The following is a 25,284-nucleotide window of genomic DNA, read 5'->3' as shown; positions in this document are numbered from 1 at the left end:
TAGGACAGCCACATGCAAAAGAATGATGGACCACCATCTTACACCATATACAAAACTAACTCAAAATGGATTAAAGATTGAATATAAGACCTGAAATCATAAAACTCCTAGAAGAAAACATATGCAGTAAGCTCCTTAACAGTGGTCTTGGTGATGAGTTTTTGGATTTGACACCAAAAGCAAAGGCAACAAAACAAAAATAAACAAGTGAGACTTTTTCGAACTAAAAAGCTACTGCACAGCAAAGGAAACCATGAACAAAATGAAAAGGCAACCTACCAAATGGGAAAAAATATTTGCAAATCATATATCCCAAAAGGGTTAACATCTAACATATATAAAAAAACTCATGAAAGTCAATAGTAAAAAAAAAAAAATCCGATTAAAAAATGGGCAGAGGCTCTGAATAGATATTTTTCTGAAGAAGACATTACAGATGGCTAACAGGTACACGAAAGGGTGCTCAACATCACTAATCATCAGGGAAACTCAAACCAAAACTGCAATGAGATATCACCTTACATTTGTTAGAATGGCTATTATTGAAAAGATGAGGAATAGCAAGTGTTGGTAGTATGTGAAGAAAAGGGAACCCTCATGCACTGTTGGTGGGAATGTAAGTTGGTGCAGCCATATGGGAAACAGTATGGAGCTTCCTCAAAAAGTTAAAAATGGAACTACCATATGCTTCAGCAATTCTAGTTCTGGGTATTTTATCTGAAGAAAGTGAAAACACTGACTCAAAGAAAAGATGTCTACATCACCATGTTCATTGCAGCATTATTTACAATAACCAAGATATGGAAACCATCTAAGTGCCCATCAACAGATGAATGGATAAAGAAATATCTATATTATATATATATATATATATATGTGTGTGTGTGTGTTTATGTATATATGCAATGGAATATTACTCAGCCATGAAAAAGAATGAAATCTTGCCATTTGCGATGGTATGGATGGACCTTGAGGGCATTATGCTAAGTGAAATAAGTCTCATAGAGAAAGACAAATACTGTATGATCTCACTTATGTGAGGAATCTAAAAAAATAAAATAAAGAACAAAGCTCATAGATACAGAGAACAGATTGGTGGTTGACAGAGCTGGAGGGTAGGGGGTGGGCAAGTGGGTGTAGGGAGTCAAAAGGTACAAACATCCAGTTGTAAAATAAGTCATGGGAATGTCACATACAGCATTGCAGCAATAGTTAATCCTGTATTGCATGTTTGAAAGTTGCTAAGAAAGTAAACCTTAAAAGTTCCCATCACCAGAAAAAATTCTGTAACTATGTATGGTGACTGATGTTAATTAGACTTACTGTGATGATCATTTTGCAATATATGCAAATATCAAATTATTATGTTGTACACCTGAAATTAATATAATGTATGTCAGTTATACCTCACTTTAAAAAAATGGGCTTTTATCTCAAAGCAGATGTTTTCAAAGAAATGTCATCTTCAGTTCTTCCAATAAGATGGAGGCTCTAAGCATTTATTGAGGTCATGTGACATATGTCAGCTGATCATAAGCTCTTTGGGTGGTGAACTGGTGTGACCTTGCTCCCTGGCAGCTATTAGTCCTGCTGTGACTAGGCTTCAGACAGACTCTTTACATACCATTTAAGCATTAGGCAGTGAATATGGGAAAACAGGAATCTTTTTCCTAAACTATATAAACATACATGTTAATATGTATGTGTGTATAACATCACCTTCTTTGCTACATGCTTACTCTTACAGATGTAATTTGTCTCTAATTCATATCCTCAAGGTATGAATAAATGCTGTAGTATTTATTTTAAATTGAATGTCTAATTTTTTAAATGGCTGTTCTTAGGTTAGGAATGTATCGTGAAGCAGAAAAACAATTTAAATCAGCCCTGAAGCAGCAGGAAATGGTAGATACGTTTCTCTACTTGGCAAAAGTAAGTATTCTTAATTTGAGTGGAATTTGTCTTCTCAGGGTAAATGTTTAAATTCTGACAAGTGCATGGGGAGAGTTACCAGTTTCTTTAGGAATATTTGACAAGTTAGTGTGTTCAGACTTAAGTTTGTTTGTTTGTTTTTTTCTTTTTTAATAATAAGGGAAGAGGTGAGAACATACGGAGAATACCCATTTCAGGAAAAATTGATTGCTGTGAAAAATAAGACAACACCTTTGAAATATTGCCCATTAGAACAGAAGAAAATGCCACAGGCTTACTACCCCCATGGGGAACAAGCCCCAGAGAGGCACTTTTCTGCAGCACACTTGTCTCCCACCTAAGCAGACTACAGAGAGCAGGGATTGTTTTTATGTAGGTCCTTCACTTTTTGGCTCTGCCATCATTACAAAAACAATATTTCCCATTTGCTGAGCACCTACTCAGTGGTAAGGTATTCTATTGGGTCTGTTCCATATGCAATTTAACCCTCATAGCAACACCACAAGGCAGATTTTAACATTTCCTTTGTGCTCTTAAGGAAAGGGAGACTTAAAGAGGGTAACTCAGACTGTCAAGCTCACTTGGCTATTTGCCAGCATTCAAACTCAGGAATTTCTGATTCCAGAGCTGACTCACTGCCCTGTAGTGCCATCCACAAACCACAACAGAAGTGAAGGGCCACCTAGAATTTTCAGTATTGGAATAAAGTTACTTCTTTACCCTCACCAAGGCTACTTTAAAGAAACATTTGTTGAAGTGGTGGTTAGGATATCATCTTGCTATATCTTTAAGAATTTTTTAAATTTAAGAAGTGTGGTAAAAAAAAAAAGTGTGATAAAGGAGGTTGAAAAGAAGATGAGATATAAAAGGAAGTGCTACTACTTTCTAAATATGGTATTGCACTAATATGTATAAAATGGATAACTAATAAGAACCTGCTGTATAAAAAAATAAATAAAATAAAATTCAAAAAAATATATGGTATTAACGTTTCCATACTAAAAAAACAAAATGGAAGTTCTGCCATATAAACTTACTGTGATAATCTTAGTATGTTTATAGTGGTTTTTCAGAAATATTTGAAACTATCTGGTTCTAAGTATCTTCTATACATTATATGTTAAAATTCTTAAAGAGTTTTCTAAACATCACAGTAAACTTTTCTGACAACTTGAAATTATAACTCAGGTCACAGTATTTGACTGTCATCTTAATTGATAATCACTTGCCACGTGGTTAAAAAAATGTACTTTTTAACTATTGTTAAATACAACTAGAGTCATATTTAATAGTTCTAATTTGACTATTTTTTCATAAATTGATTTGTTTAAATCCATTGTTGCCTACATGACTATATAGAGGTACAATTTACATATTTTCTTTAATATGTGAAAGAATTATTTCTCAGTAATAGAGACCAAGCAGATTTTAGGAACCACATTATTTCTTAAAATTTTAGATTATTAATTTAAAAATTATTAACTATTTTATATTACTTAGTATATGGAATTATATACTTACTGTATTTTAAAAAGCAGTTCAGAAGCATGTAAGGTAATAATTGAAAAGTTTTCATCCATACCCTTCCCTCTAATCTCATACTTTAGCAGTAAACACTGCAAGCAGTTTTCTGTGTATCCATTTGGGCCTCTTCAAAGCACAGTCTGAATGTTTAGGAAGAAACAGAGGATCCAAGATCATGAAAAAAATGTCATAATCTTATGTTTCTATACATAAAACTATAATTCTCTTATTTTAGAAATTCCTAATAAGTATATGGTTTATCCATTCTAATGTTCCAGTTGCTAATTAAGCAGAAACTATCAAGTACCAACCCTCTCAACTCCCTGACTCTGTACCCTACAAATCTGTTTCTCCTCTATTTCCGAGGGTCCTTCTCCCAAACCACCATCTCCAGAGGCTCTCCCCGGCTGCTCCTTCTCAGACCTTCTTCCATGGGTCATCCCCTCTTTCTCCAGCATCTTCAAAATCAGCCTCATAATTGGTCTTTAGTGCCAGCCTATAGATATACTTATGTCTGTTCCATCCTAGAAAGATTTTCCCTTGATCCTTTCTTTTCTAGTCCTGGCCAGTCTCTGTGACAATGGTAAGTCCACAGTAAGTGTTTGCTGAATGAATAAGTGAATGAATGCTTCATATACAACATGTGGAGATAAAAGTATAGTATCATTATTGGAAATTAATCCAACAGATTTCTGAAATTTTTTTACTGTAATATCTAGGAGATAATTTATTACTAAGCAATAATTATAAACTTGTCATAACAAATGCTATTATTTTAAGAACCAGTACTTTTATCGAAATGTATCTTGGTTTTAGGTTTACATCTCATTGGATCAACCTGTGACTGCTTTAAATCTTTTCAAACAAGGCTTAGATAAGTTTCCAGGAGACGTAGCCCTACTTTGTGGAATTGCCAGGATCTATGAGGTAAGGTTCATATCATTCAAAAAGTTGATGTAAAATTGAGGTTATATGCTACTTAAGTAAGGTCATAGTCCCTTGGGGGTCTTATAAAGGATAACAGTTTATAAAATTATGATTGTTGGCCTGTGATTTACCAACAGAATAAGAGATTTTAGTGTATGCATTAGTCAAACTAAGTTTTCATTATGAAGTATTTCAAACATTATAGAAGAGTATAGAGAACGGTATGAGATAGGGATCTAAATGTTTCTAATTTCAAATACCTTTTAACATAGAACAGTTCAAATAAAGGCCTGCCTTTCAAATGAGTAAACAAAAGGCCCCAAGAAAAATTAAAACCACAACCAAATAAAATTAGCAAGGATAAATCATTTTAAACAAGTTTCTGTACAGAACAAGTAATGAACAATAGGCAGCACAACACGTTCATTTAGAAGAAACAAGACCAAAATGAAAGTGATAAATAAAAAAAAAGAACATAAAGGAAAAGAATCCCTCCAGAGAAAAGTATGATAGACATGCAGAAATCCCTTAAGGCATATGTTGTGTAGGCTGCAACGCTAAGGAACAGACTTTAGTAATTAACCCTCAATCCACTGTCACATAAGGAGAAAAGGAATACACTGGAAATCTTCGTATGGTAAACTTTATTTGAATTGTTCTATGTTAAAAGGTATTTGGAATGAGAAACATTACCCTAGGAAATATTATTCTTGTGGTCCTTGAACTTTACTGTGAATAGAAGTGACTTTGGGAGTGTTTTGAGAGTGAGGCCCATTTTCTGCCTTCTGAATCAGATGTCCTGGAAGGTGGGATGTAGGTTTTTGTCTGCTTAGCAAGCTCACTAGGTGATTCTGAAGTATAACAGAGTTTGAGAATCATTGCAAAATTCACTTCCTTATTTGCAGTTTTGTTTTAAACAACTAAAAATCTAATTAGAGTTAATATTCTGTGAACTGGTTCAAAAATAACCACTAATAGCTACTATAAAATAACTTAAATGATACCACGGTTGTTTATACACTTGAAGTGACATTTATATGCTTGAAGATATTATTTAAAGGACAAAAATAGAATCTGTGTTTATTCATACATATGAAAATTTATGTGCTAAAGATTGTCTATTAAACCAATTGGATTATTGGATTATTTAATAGTTTAGAAACAGAGCTGGATGAGTAATGATTTCTTATACTAAAAGAACCCATTGCTACCAGGTGCCTCAAAGATTTAAAACCATGAATGTTCCAGAAGAAAATACAGATGAATTATCTGTATAAACTTGGAATGGGGAAGACCCTCCTGAGCATGATACTAAGTCAGAAGGCCATAACAGAAAAAAATTGATAAATTTGAGAACGTAGAAGTTAATTTTTCTGTATTGTAAAAACAAAAATACCAATAAAAGCAAACCCAAACAAAAAAAGGTAAAAATATCAAACAGGGCACATATTTGCCATACCTGGGACAGAAAAAAGGGCTACTTTTCATTTCCTCAGTTTATACATTGCTTAACAATTGCTGGGTTTCAGGTGGTTTCCAATTGATGGAGAATTACACATAGACACATACCTGTGCATACACACACTTATAAATTCTCATTTTGGTCAAGCATGTAAACACGGAAACTCGGTATTTCCTCAGAGCAGTTGTGGAGAGGTGAGATCACAGTGTGACCGTTGTTGTCCTTCCAGCCCACACAGTGGCTGCTGACCGTCTCCACGCCAGTAAAGTCCCCCCAGAGACGAGACAACAGCCAAACCCCAGCTGCATTTCAGCTACCCCGCTGCCCTTTCATACCAGCGCCAGTTAACACACATCTGGAAGAACTCAACCAAACCATCTGTGCTTCTCCTCTGAAGGGAATGTTTATAAACACAGGCCCTCACTGGGTTTTGAACTGAATTCAGCATCAGCAGAGGCTCATTGCATCCGGAAGGAGAAAACAGTCGGTGTCCAGGGATCCCCGAGCCACAGCTGTGTCTCCAGCTCTCCTGAGCCCAGGAGGGTGGTTTCCCACCCAAGCCCCTCATACACATAAGCCAATAATAAAAGGACAAGAGACAGGATAAGAAAACTGGCAAAAGACACGAATCCACAATTCACAGAAAAAGAAATGTAAATACCTGGTGTGTTGAATGTCTAACCTCAGTAATGATTAACAAATAAAAATTCAAACAATAATGTCATTTTTTACTTAATCAGGTTAACAAAGATGAATAAGTTCTGTGACATTTAAGGTTGTCAAGGGTGTGGAGGAACAGAGGTCACGTATGAACATTGTTGCTGGGAGTGTACATTGGTACAAGCCATTTGGAGGCTATTTGTAATTACTTATGAGATTTTTAAACATGCATTTATATTTATTTAACATCAGCATGTTTTTATTTTTTGTTTTTTTTTGTTTTTTTTTTTTGCTGTACGCGGGCCTCTCACCGCTGCGGCCTCTCCCGTTGCGGAGCACAGGCTCCGGACACACAGGCTCCGCGGCCATGGCTCGCGGGCCCAGCCGCTCCGCGGCATGCGGGATCCTCCGGGACCGGGGCACGAACCCGCGTCCCCTGCATCGGCAGGCGGACTCTCAACCACTGCGCCACCAGGGAAGCCCCCAGCATGTATTTTATAATAACAAGTTTGAAAAACTGTGTGTAAGGTTGTCAAAAACATGTTAGTTTCAGTCTAAAATTCCTAGAGATTACATAAATTAAGTCCATACCCATCAATCAAGTATACAAACATTCTAAGATGTTCTTTTTTTCTTTTTTATTGAAGTATAGTTGATTTACAATATTGTCTTAACTTCAGGTGTACAAAACAGAAGCAGACTCACAGACACAGAAGACAGACTTAGGGTTACCAAAGGGGAGAGGGAGTGGGGGAGGGACAAATTAGGAGTATGGGATTAACAGATACAGGCTACTAAAGTAATTTTATTCAACTGAAAGCCTTGAAACAATTGACCATTGAGGCTGGAGTCTTCTTTGTATTGGACATTACTACCTGTTGCAGACAGAGTTGTGTCCCCTCCCCCCACCTCCCAATTCATATGTTGAAGCCCTAACCCCCAATGTGAGGGTATTTAGAGATAGGGCCTTTGGGAGATAATTAGGATTGGATGAGCTCACGAGGATAGGGCCCTTGTGATGGGATTAGTGCCCTTATAAGATGAGACACCAGAAAGCACTTGAGCCCTCTCTCTGTCTCTGTTTCTCTCCCTCTCATGCGAGGACACTGTGAGAAGGTGCAAGCCAGGAAGAGAGTCCTCACTAGACTCGACCATGCTGACGCCATGATCTTGGACTTCTAGCCTCTAAAACTGTGAGAAAATAAACTTCTATTGTTTAAGCCGCTCAGTCTATGGTATTTTGTTATGGCAGCCCGAGCAGACTAATACACCAAGTTTGGCAGCTGTAACACTGAATGAAGCCTTGTACTGTGGGGTGCTATTGCCCTGGAAACCAGATAAGTCATATTCAGGGGGCCCCATGGTTCATGGGGCCATTAAGGCTCACTGGTCAGTCACATCCTGAGTGTGAAGATTATTCTTTGGAAGGAAAAAGTCTTAGTCTGCTCAGGCTACTATAACAAAATACCATAACCTGGGCAACTTAAACAACAGAAATTTATTTCTCACAGCTCTGGAGGCTAGGAAGTCCAAGATCAAGGTGCTGGCCATTTCAGTTCCTAGTGAGGGATCCTCCTGGTCTGGATACCTTCTTGCTCTATCCTTACATGTTGGAGAGAGAGATCATCTCTCAGGTGTCTCTACTTTAAGGGCACTAATCCCAATTATGAGGGCTCCACACTCATGTCTTAATTACTTCCCAAAGGTTCCACCTCTAAATACTATCACATTGGGGATTAGGGCTTCAATATGAATTTTGGGAGGACACAAACAGCCCATGTCAGGGAAGGACTTATTGTACGTATAGGGGTGGGGATTACAGAGTGGTGAGTTAAGATGCTCATTTGTTGTTTCCTTTTAGTTTTACGAGGCTTTTGTTTTACCAAAAAATAGAAAATATACTTCTATTGAAATTATTTTTTATACTTTTTAATGGGTTCTTATGTTCTTAAAATATTAAGAATGTGGAATAGTTACATATAAAAGCAGTGTAGAATTCAGGAGAAAATTAACTCAGAGTTAACTAACAAATGTATCAACATCCCTGTTTTTTGAAAAAAGTTTAGTTATTTTTCAGCTATAAGCAATGAATGAAAAAGCCTCTTCTCTTTAGGAACCAAATCCTGGAAGCCCTTTGAATAAGAATTTCAAATATAAAGCATGTGAAAAAATATATATAAAACATGAGTTTGGATCAATCTGTGGATGTTATATCAGGGTTTTATGGGACTAATAAATAACACTCCTGTTTCTCCAATTTGAGAACCAACTGAAAAATAGATACAAGATTCACACAAATGGAGGATAAACCATTAATTTTATTATTGATAAAAGCAGAATTGGAGCATGTGGCTCTAGATTATCACCAAAAGGACTTAATATTGTTCTACCTCTGAGTTACACAGACTAATCCATCCTGTCACAGACATGAGTGTACCCTACCCAGGAGAGCCTGCTCCACACAGCAGGGCAGAGAATGTGGGCATCTTATAGGAAATTTGACTTCTAAAGAGACCCAGAAGGGGCTGAGACAGCCATACTCATTTGCCTCATGGGAATGAGGGAATAGGAGTGGGAAGAAAGGCCCCCAAATCATTCTAATTATCAACATTTCTCAAAGTGTGGTTCAGAGTTTCCTGGAGAAGTCCTTTCTAAGAGTCTATAGGGTCAAAACCATTTTCATAATACTAACAGTATTGATGAAATTGGTGATAAATTTAATAGATGTAATTTTTAATTGAGATATAGTTGATATACAATACTGTATAAGTTACAGGTGTACAACATAATGATTCACAATTTTTAAATGTTATACTCCATTTATGGTTATAAAATATTGGCTATATTTCCTGTGTTGTACAATATATTCTTGTAGCTTATTTTATACATAATAATTTGTGTCTCTTAATCCCCTGTTCCTGTCTTGCCCATCCTTCCTTTCCTCTCCCCACTGGTAACCACGAGTTTGTTATCTATATCTGTGTCTGTTTCTTTTTTGTTATATTCACTAGTTTATTGTATTTTTTAGATTACATATATAAGTGACATGATATAGTATTTGTCTTTCTCTGACTTATTTCATTATGCATAATACACTCCAAGTCCATTCATGTTGTTGCAAATGGCAAACTGTCACTCTTTTATAGCTGAGTAGTATTCTATTATGTGTGTGCGTGTGTGTGTATATATATATATATATATATATATAATCACATCTTCTTTATCCATGCATCTGTTGATGGACATTTAGGTTATTTCCATATTTTAGCAATTGTATGAACTTTGGGGTGCATGAATCTTTTCGAATTAGTGTTTTTGTTTTTTCAGATATATACTCAGGAGTGGAATTGCTGGGTCATATGGTAGTTGTATTTTTAGTTTTTTGAGAAACCACCATACTGTCTTCCACTGTGGCTGCACCAATTTGCATTCTGACCAACAGTGTATGAGGGTTCCCTTTTCTCCACCTCCTTGCCAGCATTTGTTAGTTATGGTCTTTTTGATGACAGCCATTCTGACAGGTGTAAGGTGATATCTGATTGTGGCTTTAATTTGCATTTCTTTGATGATTAATGATATTGAGCATCTTTTCATGTGTCTGTTGGCCAGCTGAATGTCCTCTTTGGAAAAATATCAATTCAGGTCTTCTGCCCATTTTTTAATTGGGTTGTTTATTTTTTGATGTTAAATTGTATGAGCTGTTTATATATTTTGGATACTAACCACTTATCAGTCATATGAGTTGCATATATTTCCTCCCATTCATTAGGTTGTCTTTTCATTCTGTCAGTGGTTTCCTTTGTTGTGCAAAAGCTTTTAAGTCTATTTAGGTCCCATTTGCTTATTTTTCCTTTTATTTCCTTTGCTTTAGGACAGCGGCCCCCAACCTTTTTGGCATCAGGGACCAGTTTCATGGAAGATAATTTTTCCACAGATGGGGGAGGGGGAGTGGTTCAGGTGGTAATGCGAGTGATGGGGAGCAATGGGGAGCTGCAGATGAAGCTTTGCTCGCTCACTCACTGCTCACGTCCTACTATGTGGACCGGTTCCTAACAGGCCACGGACTGATACTGGTCCATAGCCTGAGGATTTGGGACCCCTGCTTTAGGAGACAGATCCAAAAAAATATTGCTACGACATATATGAAAAAGTGTTCTGCCTATGTTTTCTTCTAGGAGTTTCATGGTTTCTGGTGTTACATTTAGGTCTTTAATCCATTTTGAGTTTATTTTTGAATATGGTGTGAGAAAATGTTCTAATTTCATTCTTTTACATGTAACTGTCCAGTTTTCTCAGCACCACTTATTGAAGAGACTGTCTTTTCTTCATTGTATATTCTTGCCTCCTTTGTGGTAGATTAATTGACCATAAGTACCTGGTTTTATTTCTGGGCTCTCTATTCTGTTCCATTGATCTATATGTCTGTCTGGTTTTGTGCCAGCACCATACTGGTTTTGTTTTTGTTGTTGTTGTTTTTGGCTGCACCGTGCAGCTTGCAGGATTTCCCTGACCAGGGATCCAGGGATTGAACCCGGGCCACCACAGTGAAAGCCCAGAATCCCAATCACTAGGCCACCAGGGAAGTCCACCATACTGTTTTGATTACTGTAGCTTTGTAGTATAGTCTGAAGTATGATTCCTCCAGCTCTGTTCTTCTTTCTTAAGATTGTTTTGTCTATTCAGGGTCTTCTGTGTCTCCATACAAATTTTAAAATTATTTTTTCTAGTTCTGTGAAAAATGCCATTGCTATTTTGATAGGGATTGCATCAAACCTGTAGATTGCCTTGGTAGTATAGTCATTTTAACAGTATTGATTTTTCCAATCCAAGAGCATAGTATATCTTTCCATCTGTTTGTGTCGTCTTCAATTTCTTTCATTAGTGTCTTATAGTTTTCCAAGTATAGATCTTTTACCTCCTTTAGTAGGTTTATTCCTAGTATTTTATTCTTTTTGTTGCAATGGTAAATGGGATGTTTCTTTAATTTCTCTTTCTGATAGTTTGTTGTTAGTGTATCAAAATACAACAGATTTCTATGTATTAATTTTGTATTCTGTAATGTTACTGAATTCATTGATGAGCTCTAGTAGTTTTCTGGTGGTGTCTTTAGGAATTTCTATGTATAGTCTCATGTCATCTGCAAACAGTGACAGTTTTACTTCTTCCTTTCCAACATGGATTCCTTTTATTTCTTTTTCTTGTCTGGTTGCTGTGGCTAGGACTTCCAACTCTATGTTGAATAAAAGTGGTGAGAGTGGGCATCCTTGTCTTGTTCCTGATCTTAGAGGAAATGCAGAAATCTTCAACAAAATATTAACAAACCAAATCCAGCAATACATTAAAAGGATCACACCGTCATCAAGTGGGATTTATCCCAGGGATGCAAGGATTTTTCAGTATTCGCAAATCAATCAATGTGATAAACCACATTAACAGATTGAATACTAAAAACCATATGATCATCTCAATAGATGCAGAAAAAACTTTTGAGAAAATTCAGCATCGATTTATGATAAAAACTCTCAAGAAAATGGGCATAGAGGAATATACCTCAACATAATAAAGTCCATATATGACAGACCCACAGCTAACATCATACTCAGTGGTGAAAAACTGAAAGAACTTCCTCTTAGGTAGTTGTTCATTTGTTTGTCTTCCTACCAGATGTAACCTCCTTGAGGACAGTACAGCCATCTTTCTGTATCCAGGGGGGATTGGTTCCAGCACCCCTTGGTTGCCAAAATCCATGGACGCTCAAGGCCCTTATATAAAATGGCGTAGTATTTGCATATAACCTACCCACATCCGTCTGTATACTTTAAATCATCTCTAGATTGCTTATAATACCTAATACAATGTAAATGCTATATAAATAGCTATAAATACAATGTAAATGCTATATAAATACTTGCTAGTGCAGCAAATTCAAGTTTTGCTTTTTGGAACTTTCTGGAATTTTTTTCTGAATATTTTTGATCTGTGGCATGTTGAAATCGTGGTTATGGAACCTGCAGATACAGAGGGCTGACTGTAATTTTATCTTATTGTTCACATTGTGTCCCCAGGGCCTAGAACAGAGTCTGGCATATGGTAGGCTCTTAATAAATATTTAATTGAATAAAATAATGTAAACCAGTCAGAATAAAAATAATTTCTTGTCCAATATTAATACAGTATTGCCCTTCTGTCTTGATGGAGAATAGGAAATGAACAATATTTCATCAGCCACTGAATACTACAAAGAGGTTTTGATACAGGACAATACTCATGTGGAAGCCATTGCATGCATTGGAAGCAACCATTTTTACTCTGATCAACCAGAAGTAGCTCTCCGGTTTTACAGGTGCACTTTACATTCAATTTGTAGAACTGCTTTCCTCTGAAATAGTGATGCAACAGTAATAAAGATGGTATGAAAATGTAGAGAAATAATGTTTAGGCCACGTCTATCTGAGACGAAAAATTCAAGCACCCAGATGTTTTATGAATATTAAAGCTATATCTAATAATTTGGAAATGCACAAGTATTTGGCATCTTGCAGAAACACACCTGGATAATTGCCTGAGTTTTTAACACCTTGTCATTGTATAAATTGGCCGTTCTGTTATCCACCAATAATAGGTTAACAGTTCCTAGAAGCACTTCCACATCACTGCCTCATTAATACCACTGTACATAATATCAAGACCCTGAAGGTAAAATAGTAATGTGATTTGCAAAGAGCAGTGGGCCCCAGGCCCTAATCCTGATGAGGACCTTAAACAGGATTCCGGTTTTGTGAAGTATTGTCAACTCTTGTCCAAATATTTTTTCAAAATCTAAACAAATTATTCTCACTGGTTCTTTGAACACGTACTTATTTTATCCTATAGATGGTTCCTGAAATTAATTTTTAAATTATGATTTCCTCTTTAGCCCCTGGGTAGTATACAAGGAGATAACTGGCAGCTGACAAGAGTTTTTTCCAAATATATGTTGAAGCATAAAACAATAATATGAATGTAGCCTGTGCACATACAGCTGACTCCACTCGCCTACCCCCACAGTGGCTCATGGGTTCCTTGGGGCAGCTGGGGTGATTTTCATATGCTTATTTGAACTCTCATCCTTTGGGATTAATGACACATAGAAGCAAAATGAGGTTCTTGAGCTGCAGTGTGAAAGCTAAGTGGATAACGTGGGGATCCTCTGACAATCTTGTCTTCCTGAGTAGAAGCTAATCGGAGGTCATTAGATGCAGCTAAACCACACAATACAAATAACCAAAAACAGCATCCAACTCAGCTGAAAACTTGGCGGTAAATGCTAAACACAGGCCTCAAATTTGACTAGAAGCTCTTAGAAATTTACCTACAAGCACCAAAGCTGTATGAGGCAAAAATGTGTGGGTTTTACTTTATGTGACTATTTATTGATTATTTTGATTCTCTAACAAAGCTTTTGGGGAAAAAAAAAGTTATGTAAGTTATTCTGACCTTGCCTCTGGATGCACTTCCTATGACTAGTACCATTACAAAAGACATGCTTTTGTATTTGCTCTAAAATATTTTTCATTTACTATAATACTTTATGTTCTTTGGAGGGTAGTAAAAATTATAAAGTGAATTCATTTCTAACTTTGCAAACAATATGTCTTCATATTTATAAAGTTGGTCTGACACCAAAATATGTGTGCTCTTTTTCCAAAAGGCGACTCCTGCAGATGGGTGTCTATAACTGCCAGCTTTTTAACAACCTGGGGCTCTGTTGCTTCTATGCCCAACAGTATGATATGACTCTGACCTCATTTGAACGTGCCCTTTCTCTGGCTGAAAATGAAGAAGAGGTAGCTGACGTCTGGTACAACTTGGGACATGTAGCCGTGGTATGTTGTTTCTGTAATATAATTTCTGTAATAGAGAAGGTAGCTGCATGTTAGTTTGAAGAAGTTTTCAGATATTGGAAATCCAGGTTTGGTGACAGTCTTTGTGGCAATTTGGAGATTGCTAGGGGTCACTGCAGCTCATTTTATCTTCTTAGGTTAAATCCTTTTATGTACAATTCACACTTGACTCCTGTGTTGGTACTTGTTGTTTATTCTGTGGTGGCCGAAAGATTTGTATGAGGAAAGGGGGGCGGAGGTGGCAGGAGGAAGTGAATGGATTTGTGTGTACGAGTTTGTGCTTTTCTTTTGCAGGGGATAGGAGATACAAATCTGGCCCATCAGTGCTTCAGGCTGGCTCTGGTCAACAACAATAACCACGCAGAGGCCTACAACAACCTGGCCGTGCTGGAGATGCGGAAGGGCCACGTCGAACAGGTCAGTGAACTACTGGGTTACTGTGGACAGTCTTCTTTCTTCAAAGAAAAGCTGTCACGTGCAGCTCTCTTTACATTATAATTTTTTTTTTTTTTTTCTTTTTGCGGTATGCGGGCCTCTCACTGTTGTGGCCTCTCCCGTTGCGGAGCACAGGCTCCGGATGCGCAGGCCCAGCGGCCATGGCTCACGGGCCCAGCCGCTCCGCGGCATATGGGATCCTCCCAGACCGGGGCACGAACCCGTATCCCCTGCATCGGCAGGCGGACTCTTAACCACTGCGCCACCAGGGAGGCCCTACATTATAATTTTAAAATGAGCTCTGGGGTCTGACTGGCCTGGCTTTGATCCCAGCTCTGTCACGTATTAGCAGTGTGACCTTGGACAAGTTACTTAACCTTTCAGTATCCAAAATAGAACACTTGATTTTATTAGGACAAATCTGCACCTCCCCAGGCTTCCCTATCTTTGTGAACTCTTCCACCACTCACACCGCCCCCCCATCCGCCATCCAGCTGCTCAAGCCAAAACCCTAGGACCCACCCTCGAAACCTGTCTTTTCTGAGTGCCTTCCCTGCCACCCTTTGCCTCCGTGCTGTCCAGTGAGCCCTGCCAGTTCTATCCCCACCTCTTCAGTCCTCCCCTCCCGGCCCCCTTCTCCAAGCTGCTCTCTCACCTCCTGCCTGGGTGACTACAAGGGTCTCCTAGCTATTGCTTTTGTTTCCACTTCCATCAGCAAGTAGGCGCACCCTATAATACATCTCCCTCAGAGCAGCCCAGAGCAGGGGCCCCCAGTCCCTGGGCTAAAGCCTGTTAGGACCCCGGCGGCACAGCAGGAGGCGAGCGGCGGGCGAGCGAGCGAAGCTTCATCTGCCGCTCCGCGTTGCTCCCCACCGCTCGCATCGCCGTCTGAACCGTCCCCCGCTCCCTCACTCCCGCCCGTGGAAAACCTGTCTTCCACAAAACCGGTCCCTGGTGCCAAAAAGGTTGGGGACCGCTGGCCTAGAGGATATTTTTTAAAAACAAGATTATTTTATTACTACGCTGCTTAGCATCCTCCAAAGGCTTCTCCTTGCACTTGGAATAAAATTTGAACTTCAAACTTTAGCCTACGGGGCCCCACCGAATCTAGCCTCTGGGTCCAGCCAGACTGTATCTTTTGCCACTACTCCTTTACTACTGACTTCCAGAAACATTAGCTGCTTGCTGCTGGGCGGTGCCTGTTCTTACTGTAGTGCCTTTGGAAAATACTTTCAGATCCTGAAATGACTCTTTTCTTTTTATCATTCAGGTCTTAGCTTAAAAGACCTGCTTGAACATCAGTCTAAAGGAGCCCTCAGGTGCTATCACATCTCCTACTATTTTTTTCTTCACAATACTTATCATTTTATCAGATATTTTCATCTTTATGTGTAGAATGTAGAATGCTAGCTGCATGAAAGCAGGGACCTTCACTGTCTTCTAACTGCTATATTTTCAGTATCGAAAACATTGCCTGACACTTGGTAGGTGCTTAGTATTGGCGGAATGAGTGGATGATAAATAAAATAGAGTAATAACAGTACTGACCCTAAGGTGTCCTTGTGAAGATGAGCAGATTGTGCATGCAAAGCCCTTGGCATAGTAAAAGTACATGATAGATGCTTAATAAATTGTATTATTATTACTGTTATTATTTACATAACAAGAAGTTTAAAATGCTGAATACACTCACAATATTAATGGCAATCAACATCGATAGATATTACATTCTCTGTTTTACAGATGAAGAAACAGACTAGAGGAGGGTAAGTAACTACCCAAGGTCACAGACGCAGTGAGCAGCACGCCAGGATGTTAACCTCCAGCCTGGTCTCCTAAGCACATTGAAAAACTTAATAAAACAAGCAAAGAAACGTCACTGGATGCTGCCTTTGTTTCACAAAATTTTCCCGAAGTAAATAAGATGGATTTGTATTTTTTAAACAAAAACTAACTACTCTAAAATGGGAACTTGTTCTGTTATAGAACTTTGCCTGTGTCCATGTGAAGCAAGTGTTCTTTATGATTTTCTCTGTTTCCATGTTGGTGATTTTCTTTCCCTCCTACTTACTGTAGTTTCTCCAGCATACAATTGATTTGAAATGTTTTGGTGAAAGGCTTAATTATTATTAAAAATTATAGCTCAATTTAAAAAAAATAGCAAATCATAAAACAAAAAAATTAATATCCACCATCCTATTTAAACTATTATTTATTTTCCATTAAAAAAAGATAAAAGAATTTGTCCTCAGGGTCATACATAGAAGTTTGGCTACAAGTTGAAAGGCTCTTTGGCAGTTTGGAATGCTGAGTTTGTGATCTTAACAATGAGTGTACGGGCATCTCATGTCTCTCAGTGGTCTCTGCAATGTGTGATCCTTTGAGTCTAGAGGGGACAAAAAAATGATGTGAATTTTGTCTTTTGAGTACTTTAGAGAACAGAAACCTTGTCATTTTCAGTTGCCTTCAGTTGTCATTTTCAGGTCAGCAGTATAATAAATGCTTGCTCAGTGTCATCCAGCACAGAAATTGGGGATTTGAATTTACAATGGTTTTTTGGTGGTTTTTGTTGTTGCATTAGAGAACAGGTAATTAGAAGCCTACTAAATCAATCAACATCAACAAAAACCAGATTAATAAGACTTTTTAGCATTGAGAGCATTATTTTTCAGTTGTACATCATACTGAAATATAAACTTTTTAAGATCAGTGTTTCTCACATAACTTTTGGATTCCATCATTTTCTCCATATTTTGAAGCATTTTATTATTAATATAATTTTGGCAAGATATAGGTAGTTCCTGGTTATCAGTAAGTTGTATTTCGTGAGGAATTCATCTTATTTATTACAGGGTTATGTTTATTAAAGTCCTATCCTGGGTAAAGTATTCTTTTACCAAAAAAAAAAAAAAATCACAAATACAGTGCTAATATATGCTCATATAGCTTTGGTTTCTCTTTTCTTTCATTCTTTCTCTTTTTTTTTTTTAACACAGGCAAGAGCACTGTTACAAACTGCTTCATCTTTAGCACCCCACATGTATGAGCCGCATTTTAATTTTGCAACAGTTTCTGATAAGGTATTCTCTTTCTTTGTCAATTTATCATCTGACCTGTTTGTTTTTCTTTCTTGCTTTTAAAAAATGTACAGTTAAATAAGGACATTCTACCCATAACTTCCTGAGAGGAATTATTTTTTTCAACACCTAATTATTATGTACACATATGTCTTCACTTCAGGGACAGTTTAATACATTTTAAGTATATTTATCACTGAATATTAGCTTAACTTAACACCATTATAGATGGCAGAAGAATTATTTTATGTTTTCAAATATGACATTTAATCATTGAAAAACTATTCATTAACTCCTGGATGGGAAGGATTTAGTAATTAGCGTTTGCAGCAAGGAAATCCTGTATATTATTTGTAGGTCATACTGCCATCAAGTCTGGCATGATGCTGTAAACTTAGGGATGTTAGTGAAAGCTGTTTTAGCTATGAACAATATGGGAAAAATGCAACCGTTGATACTGTGTTACAAGTCAGTTAACATCCAAGAGCTAAAAGGAATCATGTGCCATTTTAACAATAAGAGGAAACAAACAAAAGTCATCTAATAACTTTTACTTAGAAACCTTGCTTTAACATGGAAGGTGAGTTTTGAGGATAAGGAAATGGCTAAAACTGTTTGCTGATGTAAAGACTCTTTCTTTATAGACCAAAAGACATTATAAAAATCATTTTTCATGGCATGAATGTGAAGTCATTTGCACTTTCATTTCTGTTTTGAAAATAAAATAAGCTGTTATTCATAAGTTGTCATTTTTGAGTTCTTGTTAAGTGTTGGCCACTGTTCCAGGTGCTCTCTGAACTGCTAATTCTCTCAACAACCCTGCGATGTAGGTAACACTTACCTCCCCTACTCATTTTTTCATACAACTGATGTTTCATTTGTTGAGCCTCTGCTACGTACCAGGCACTGTTGTCGGCACAGAGGATGTTAGCAATGAGTAAGACAGAAACCTCTACCTCATGCAGCTTATATTCTAACGGAACCCAGGGCTTCTGGAACTTAAAAGACTTCCCTGGAGTCCCATGGCAGAATTCATGCCCAGCTCCCAAGGATTCCCACAGATTTTCCACTGCACTGTGCTGCCACTTAGTTAAACCACAAAGAAGCCTTGATTACATTCTTTCAGGACTATTGTTACATTGTAATAATATATAATGCAAGTGAAATATTTCGTTAAGCCAAAGGCTACATTTCCACAAGAGAAAATTGCATGTTGAAAAGAAATGCTATGATTTAAAAAAGGAAACTTACATTTTTAATTCATATGCATGTTACCAAAAAACTACCAGAAGTGAATGATCTAGATTTTTTTTGATTTTTTTGGTGTGTACACACTAAAAAGCTTTCTCTTTTTAGAAATGTATACATGAATCAAGATACATTCAGATGGATTTGGTTACTGTGTGTGTTTTCCTTGGGGACTGGACTTTAACACAAAGTTTATTGAAAATAAGATATGTCCTTTATAAACTTTTAAAACCAGGTTATCTGCCCAACATTACTGTGTTAGCAACCATTTAAAAGCTCCTAGAGCATGTTATTGTATCTTAAATACAATAGTTTTTACTTGAATTTTCTGTCTAAAAGATAATACCCTAATCAAAATATGTCATTGTCTGTGGTACATTACAAATAGTTTTCTTACAGAGCTGGCTGTTTTAGCATGCAGATACCAATTTATTTTTATGATAACTATCAGTGACAGGAAAAGAAAACACAGGTTTATGAATTCATAACTGGACAACTGTAATAGAGCAGAAATTATTTATGTAATTGGTTATTTTACTTTTCTCACATTTTTTCAAGATTGAATTGTAATCTAGGTGAAAAAAATTTTAAATCAAAGTAGCACGATCAAGCAATTCACCTTGGGTTTCTACATTGTGCAGATACTATGTCTTTTTTTTTTTTTTTTTCTGGTTCTCATTCTGTGGTCTTATTCTGGTTTGGTCTTTCTTACAGATGGGTGATCTACAGAGGAGCTACATTGCTGCTCAAAAGTCTGAAGTAGCATTTCCAGATCACGTGGACACGCAACATTTAATTAAGCAGTTAAAGCAGCATTTTGCTATGCTCTGATTTTTCCTCAGACTAAAGATATTCTTAGGGAGGAACATTATGCAAGGGAAAAAGTAGTGTGTATATATATGTGTAGTACAAACTGTGCTTGATATTAGTGAAGGTGACAAGGAAATTTAAACCAGAATGTTTAAAACTTTATAATAATAACTTTATAAGATAATGTTATAAAAGACAGGATTTTGTAAGCAGATTGTGAAACCTCCCACATTATATGGTAGATGTTTGTTTATAATGTTTACAAAACATTTTCATGAATTTCCTCAAATTTTTATAAATGCACATTTTTAATGTCCTGGCCATTAGCTATCATGTAGCTTAAAAGGTCTGAAAGCTGCCTTTAAAATTGCACTTGTATGACTAAAAGTGTATATACTTATCCTTGGTAGAGACTTTAGAGATTAAAAATTGTACTTAAAGCTATTTTTTATCAAATGCTTTGTGAGACACTCTACTTTTTCTTATATATTATGCTTTCAAATAAATGTGTATAAAACACCATCATTCTGTTATTTTTCAGGAGTTTTTATTTCAGTCATCTCAGTTAAAAAAAGTTTTCCAGAAGTCCAGGAGTCTTAGAAATCAAGTCGTTATTCTAATTTTATTTGAAATGATGTACGATCAATTTTGCTTTTTCCTGAGAAGCTATTTATGGGCTATCATGTTGTCAATATAAGAATATCAGGATTAGAAATGGAGTCATAGGCCAGAAGTCCCACTGTGGTCAGCCCTGAGAAGGTTTGGCTGGACCCAATACTGTGCATTGTAAAATCCTAGACAGGCTCTCCTCTCCAGTATTTAGTGGAATTCTCATTGAAGTGTTCATACAAGTAAATGTGTTAAAGGGCCAAGGCCACTCACATTCATATTTTGGGCTTTGGGCTCCATCTATGTTACTTTACATTTTTTAACTTTATGAAAACTATTTCACAGGTATTTATTTGTTTCTGTTCAGATTATACAAATAGTACTACTTAGCTGACAGAACACAAAAAAATGTGAATTCAAGGAATAGATTGTTTGAGGCTGGAAGTAATTTCAGAGACTATGTAGATGAATCTCTCCATGGGACAGGAGGAGGCCAGGCCCAGGGTCACACTGCTGGTTGGTAAGGCTGGAAACAAGACCTACTCCTGCACTTCAGGCTTGAACCTCCCCTGGTTCTCCATGATACGCCAGTGCTTGTTCAGCTTGCGAGAATTTCCTCAAGCACTATCAGATTTCCTAACACTGTATGCAATATTTAGGTTCAAATTTTATATTGTGAATTTTTTTCTTAGTTAATTTAAAATAACTAATAACAGTGGCTAGCATTTACTGAGGATGTTGTATGTACCCAGCACTGTTCTGGAGCACTTGATATGGAGTAATTCATTTAATTCCCATTGCAGTCCTATGAAATGCTGTTACTCCCATGTTACTCATGAAAAAAATGAGGCACAGAGCAGTCAAATTACGTGCCCCAATTCTAAAGCTATTAAATGGCAGAGCTGGGATTCAAGTGCACATTTAATATAGTGGTTAAGAGCACATACTCGGGAGCTAAATGCACATTATTTATAAAGGAATGGGTATAAGGGTAACAGCAGATTTCTGTGTGGCCCTGGAGTATGTGTTCTTAACTACTATGTCAAATCTCCTCTTAGTGTTTCTCCTGTAAATAAAGCTACTATTGTTTAAAATGAATGTTACATGGATTAGTAAAGTTGAATAATAAGGGACTATTAGCAACAGCAAAAAAATTAATGACCAGCATTCCTAAGGTGATATGGAGAGATTTTTATCTTGAATTTATGTTAATTCAGCGTGAACACCAATGCAAAGAATGAGTCAGGATGGCTAAGGGCAGAATGATGACATAACACTGCATCAGAAGCTACATATATTTTGCAGCAAAATTATTTCTGGACCGCATAACTTCTGGCTTCTGTGCCAACATTTCTATATCAGGAAGGTTAACAATTGTCTTCTGCCATGATTAAAAAACTGTTCTATCCATATATAAATTGTTCAGCCGAAACTAACATTATTGAGCTTCCAGCTGATGAAAACAAGATATGGCAAGAAGGCTGCCTACGATGAATAATTGCTGAGGTTAGAAGTTCTTCCTTTTCAAAAGGGTCACATCTGAACCAGTTCCCTATGGTACTACTGTTCTCTTACATTTCTGAATGGTATTTCCCTGCATCAGAGCACCCATCAGGATATAATTTATGGACTAGAAATAGGAAAATTAATAAAGATAACACATTACTATAGTTTCCACCACCAACTCTTTATTAATATGAGGGATTTTTTAAAAACTTTTATTTATTTATTTTTGGCTGCATTGGGTCTTCATTGCTGCGTGCAGGCTTTCTCTTATTGCGCCAAGTGGGGGCTACTCTTCATTACGGTGTGCAGGCTTCTCATTGTGGTGGCTTCTCTTGTTGTGGAGCACGGGCTCTAGGTGTGCGGGCTTCAGTAGTTGTGGCGCATGGGCTTAGTTGCTCCGCAGCATGTGGGATCTTCCCGGACCGGGGCTCAAACCCGTGTCTCCTGCATTGGCAGGCAGATTCTTAACCACTGCACCACCAGGGAAGACCAATATAAGGGATTTTTATCAAGAGCTTTCAGCTGGAATTGAATTTAAGCATTCAGAAAAACAACAAAGATTTTAGAACTACCACAGGAGAACTCAGCCTTGGAAAATAATGAACCCAGAAATTAAGTTTTGGTAAAAGGCCATTACTGGATAGTTTCAAATTCTAGGGAATAGGTAAATTGGAATGATCCATGGATATGTTCCAGAGTTCTAAAATGGTTATCTAGGCTCAGATATTAGGGGGAAAAGTTTATCTATCAATTTGAAAATAACCACAGTTTTACATCCTTCCATACTGATGGCTTTAGTCCTATTTTTGGCTGACTAAAAATTTAACATTTTTGAGAGAAGCTGTCATTTTACATCCTCAGTATTAAAGCCCAATTCTGGAGATAAAAGAATAAGGATTACATAAAGATTAAATTATAATCCTTGGAGGCTATATTTCTTGCAATGTGATACTTTCCCTTTCCTGAATCCTGACTAATAAGGAGTAATTGGTAAAATGTGAATGATGGGAACTCTTGGAGAAAGCAACTACGTTATCTTAGGGAAGAAAAGGTCATATTTAGACAGATATTAGGAAGAAATATTTTTCCTGTTTTAAATCAGAGAAGATAGATCTTCTTCCAGTGTTTGAAACTCAAGTTTCTATGGGCTCCAACATTTTCTCTCTACTGGATTTTCTCTCTTTCTCTTTTTTAAAAAATCACAGTCCCTGTAAACCTTCCCCTTTCTAGAACTCCATTATCTCCTTTGTCAGGACATCTTGAAAGGGCAGGTGATGTTTGTTGCCTACTTCCTCATCTTCCAATTGTTTCTTGACCCTCTTCAGTCTGGCTTCAACTCCGACCACTACTCAGCTGCTCTCGCTGAGGTCATTAATGACTGTCATTAGCAAATCCAGAGTGGTGGTTGTTGTAGTTTTTTAACGTAACAGCTTTTTAAAGATAATATTCATGTACTACACAATTCTTGCTTTTAAAGTGTACCGTTTATGGCTTTTAACATATGCACATTTAGGCAACCATCACTATAATTAATTTAAAAACACTTTTGCTATGCCCGATAGAAACTTCATACCCATTAGCAGAATTTGTTCATTATTATTATTTTTTAACATCTTTATTGGAGTATAATTGCTTTACAATGGTGTGTTAGTTTCTGCTTTATAACAAAGTGAATCAGTTATACATATACATACGTCCCCATATCTCCTCCCTCTTGCATCTCCCTCCCTCCAACCCTCCCTATCCCACCCCTCTAGGTAGTCACAAAGCACCCAGCTGATCTCCCTATGCTATGCGGCTCCTTCCCACTAGCTATCTATTTTACATTTGGTAGTGTATATATGTCCATGCCACTCTCTCACTTTGTCCCAGCTTACCCTTCCCCCTCCCCGTATCCTCAAGTCCATTCTCTAGTAGGTCTGCGTCTTTATTCCCGTCTTGCCCCTAGGTTCTTCATGACCATTTTTTTGGTTTGTTTTTTAGATTCCATATATATGTGTTAGCCTATGGTATTTGTTTTTCTCTTTCTGACTTACTTCACTCTGTATGACAGACTCTACGTCCATCCACCTCACTACAAATAACTAAATTTTGTTTCTTTTTATGGCTGAGTAATATTCCATTGTATATATGTGCCACATCCTCTTTATCCATTCATCTGTTGAGGAACACTTAGTTTGCTTCCATGTCCTGGCTATTGTAAATAGAGCTGCAATGAACATTTTGGTACATGTCTCTTTTTGAATTATGGCTTTCTCAGGGTATATGCCCAGTAGTGGGATTGCTGGGTCGTATGGTAGTTCTACTTTTAGCTTTTTAAGGAACCTGCATACTGTTCTCTATAGTGGCTGTATCAATTTACATTCCCACAAACAGTGCAAAAGGGTTCTGTTTTCTACACACCCTCTCCAGCATTTATTGTTTGTACATTTGTTGATGATAAGCATTCTGACCGGTGTGAGATGTTATCTCATTGTAGTTTTGATTTGCATTTCTCTAATGATTAATGATGTTGAGCATTCTTTCATGTGTTTGTTGGCAATCTGTATATCTTCTTTGGAGAAATGTCTATTTCGGTCTTCTGCCCATTTTTGGATTGGGTTCTTTGATTTTTTGATATTGAGCTGCATGAGCTGCTTGTAAATTTTGGAGATTAATCCTTTGTCAATTTCTTCATTTGCAAATATTTTCTCCCATTCTGAGGGTTGTCTTTTCGTCTTGTTTATGGTTTCCTTTGCTGTGAAAAAGCTGTGAAGTTTCATTAGGTCCCATTTGTTTATTATTGTTTTTATTTCCATTTCTCTAGGAGGTGGGTCAAAAAGGATCATGCTGTGATTTATGTCATAGAGTGTTCTGCCTATGTTTTCCTCTAAGAGTTTGATAGTGTCTGGCTTCACATTTAGGGCTTTAATCCATTTTGAGTTTATTTTTGTGTATGGTGTTAGGGAGTGTTCTAATTTCATTCTTTTACATGTAGCTGTCCAGTTCTCCCAGCACCACTTATTGAAGAGGCTATCTTCTCTCCACTGTATATTCATGCCTCCTTTATCAAAGATAAGGTGACCATATGTGCATGGGTTTATCTCTGAGCGTTCTATCCTGTTCCATTGATCTGTCTTTCTGTTTTTGTGCCAGTACCATACTGTCTTGATTACTGTCGCTTTGTAGTATAGTCTGAAGTCAAGGAGCCTGATTCCTCCAGCTCCATTTT

The 25,284-nt window shown here is 37.1% G+C and overlaps 1 protein-coding gene across 3 annotated transcripts in view; it reads left to right on the top strand.

The window, feature by feature from the left end:
- TTC8 (tetratricopeptide repeat domain 8) overlaps positions 1-20,441 on the top strand; it is a 51,876-nt gene extending 31,435 nt beyond the window's left edge. For 2 of the 3 annotated variants that reach the window (XM_060097953.1, XM_060097954.1), the window contains exons 8-14: positions 1,845-1,932; positions 4,273-4,383; positions 12,709-12,848; positions 14,196-14,370; positions 14,683-14,805; positions 17,820-17,903; positions 19,863-20,441. In XM_060097953.1, coding sequence (XP_059953936.1) covers positions 1,845-1,932; positions 4,273-4,383; positions 12,709-12,848; positions 14,196-14,370; positions 14,683-14,805; positions 17,820-17,903; positions 19,863-19,979 — 838 coding nt within the window. In that variant the 3' untranslated portion in view covers positions 19,980-20,441. Of the gene's footprint in view, positions 1-1,844; positions 1,933-4,272; positions 4,384-12,708; positions 12,849-14,195; positions 14,371-14,682; positions 14,806-16,566; positions 16,590-17,819; positions 17,904-19,862 lie in introns of all 3 variants that reach the window. The other variant, XR_009531838.1, reaches the window with a different exon arrangement.
- The last annotated feature ends 4,843 nt before the right edge of the window (positions 20,442-25,284 follow it).

This window comes from Mesoplodon densirostris, chromosome 4 (assembly GCF_025265405.1).
Source record: "Mesoplodon densirostris isolate mMesDen1 chromosome 4, mMesDen1 primary haplotype, whole genome shotgun sequence".
In the NCBI taxonomy this organism is placed as follows: domain Eukaryota; kingdom Metazoa; phylum Chordata; class Mammalia; order Artiodactyla; family Ziphiidae; genus Mesoplodon; species Mesoplodon densirostris.
The sequence above is the reverse complement of the archived record's forward strand: the minus strand, read 5'-3'. Positions and strand labels throughout refer to the sequence as shown.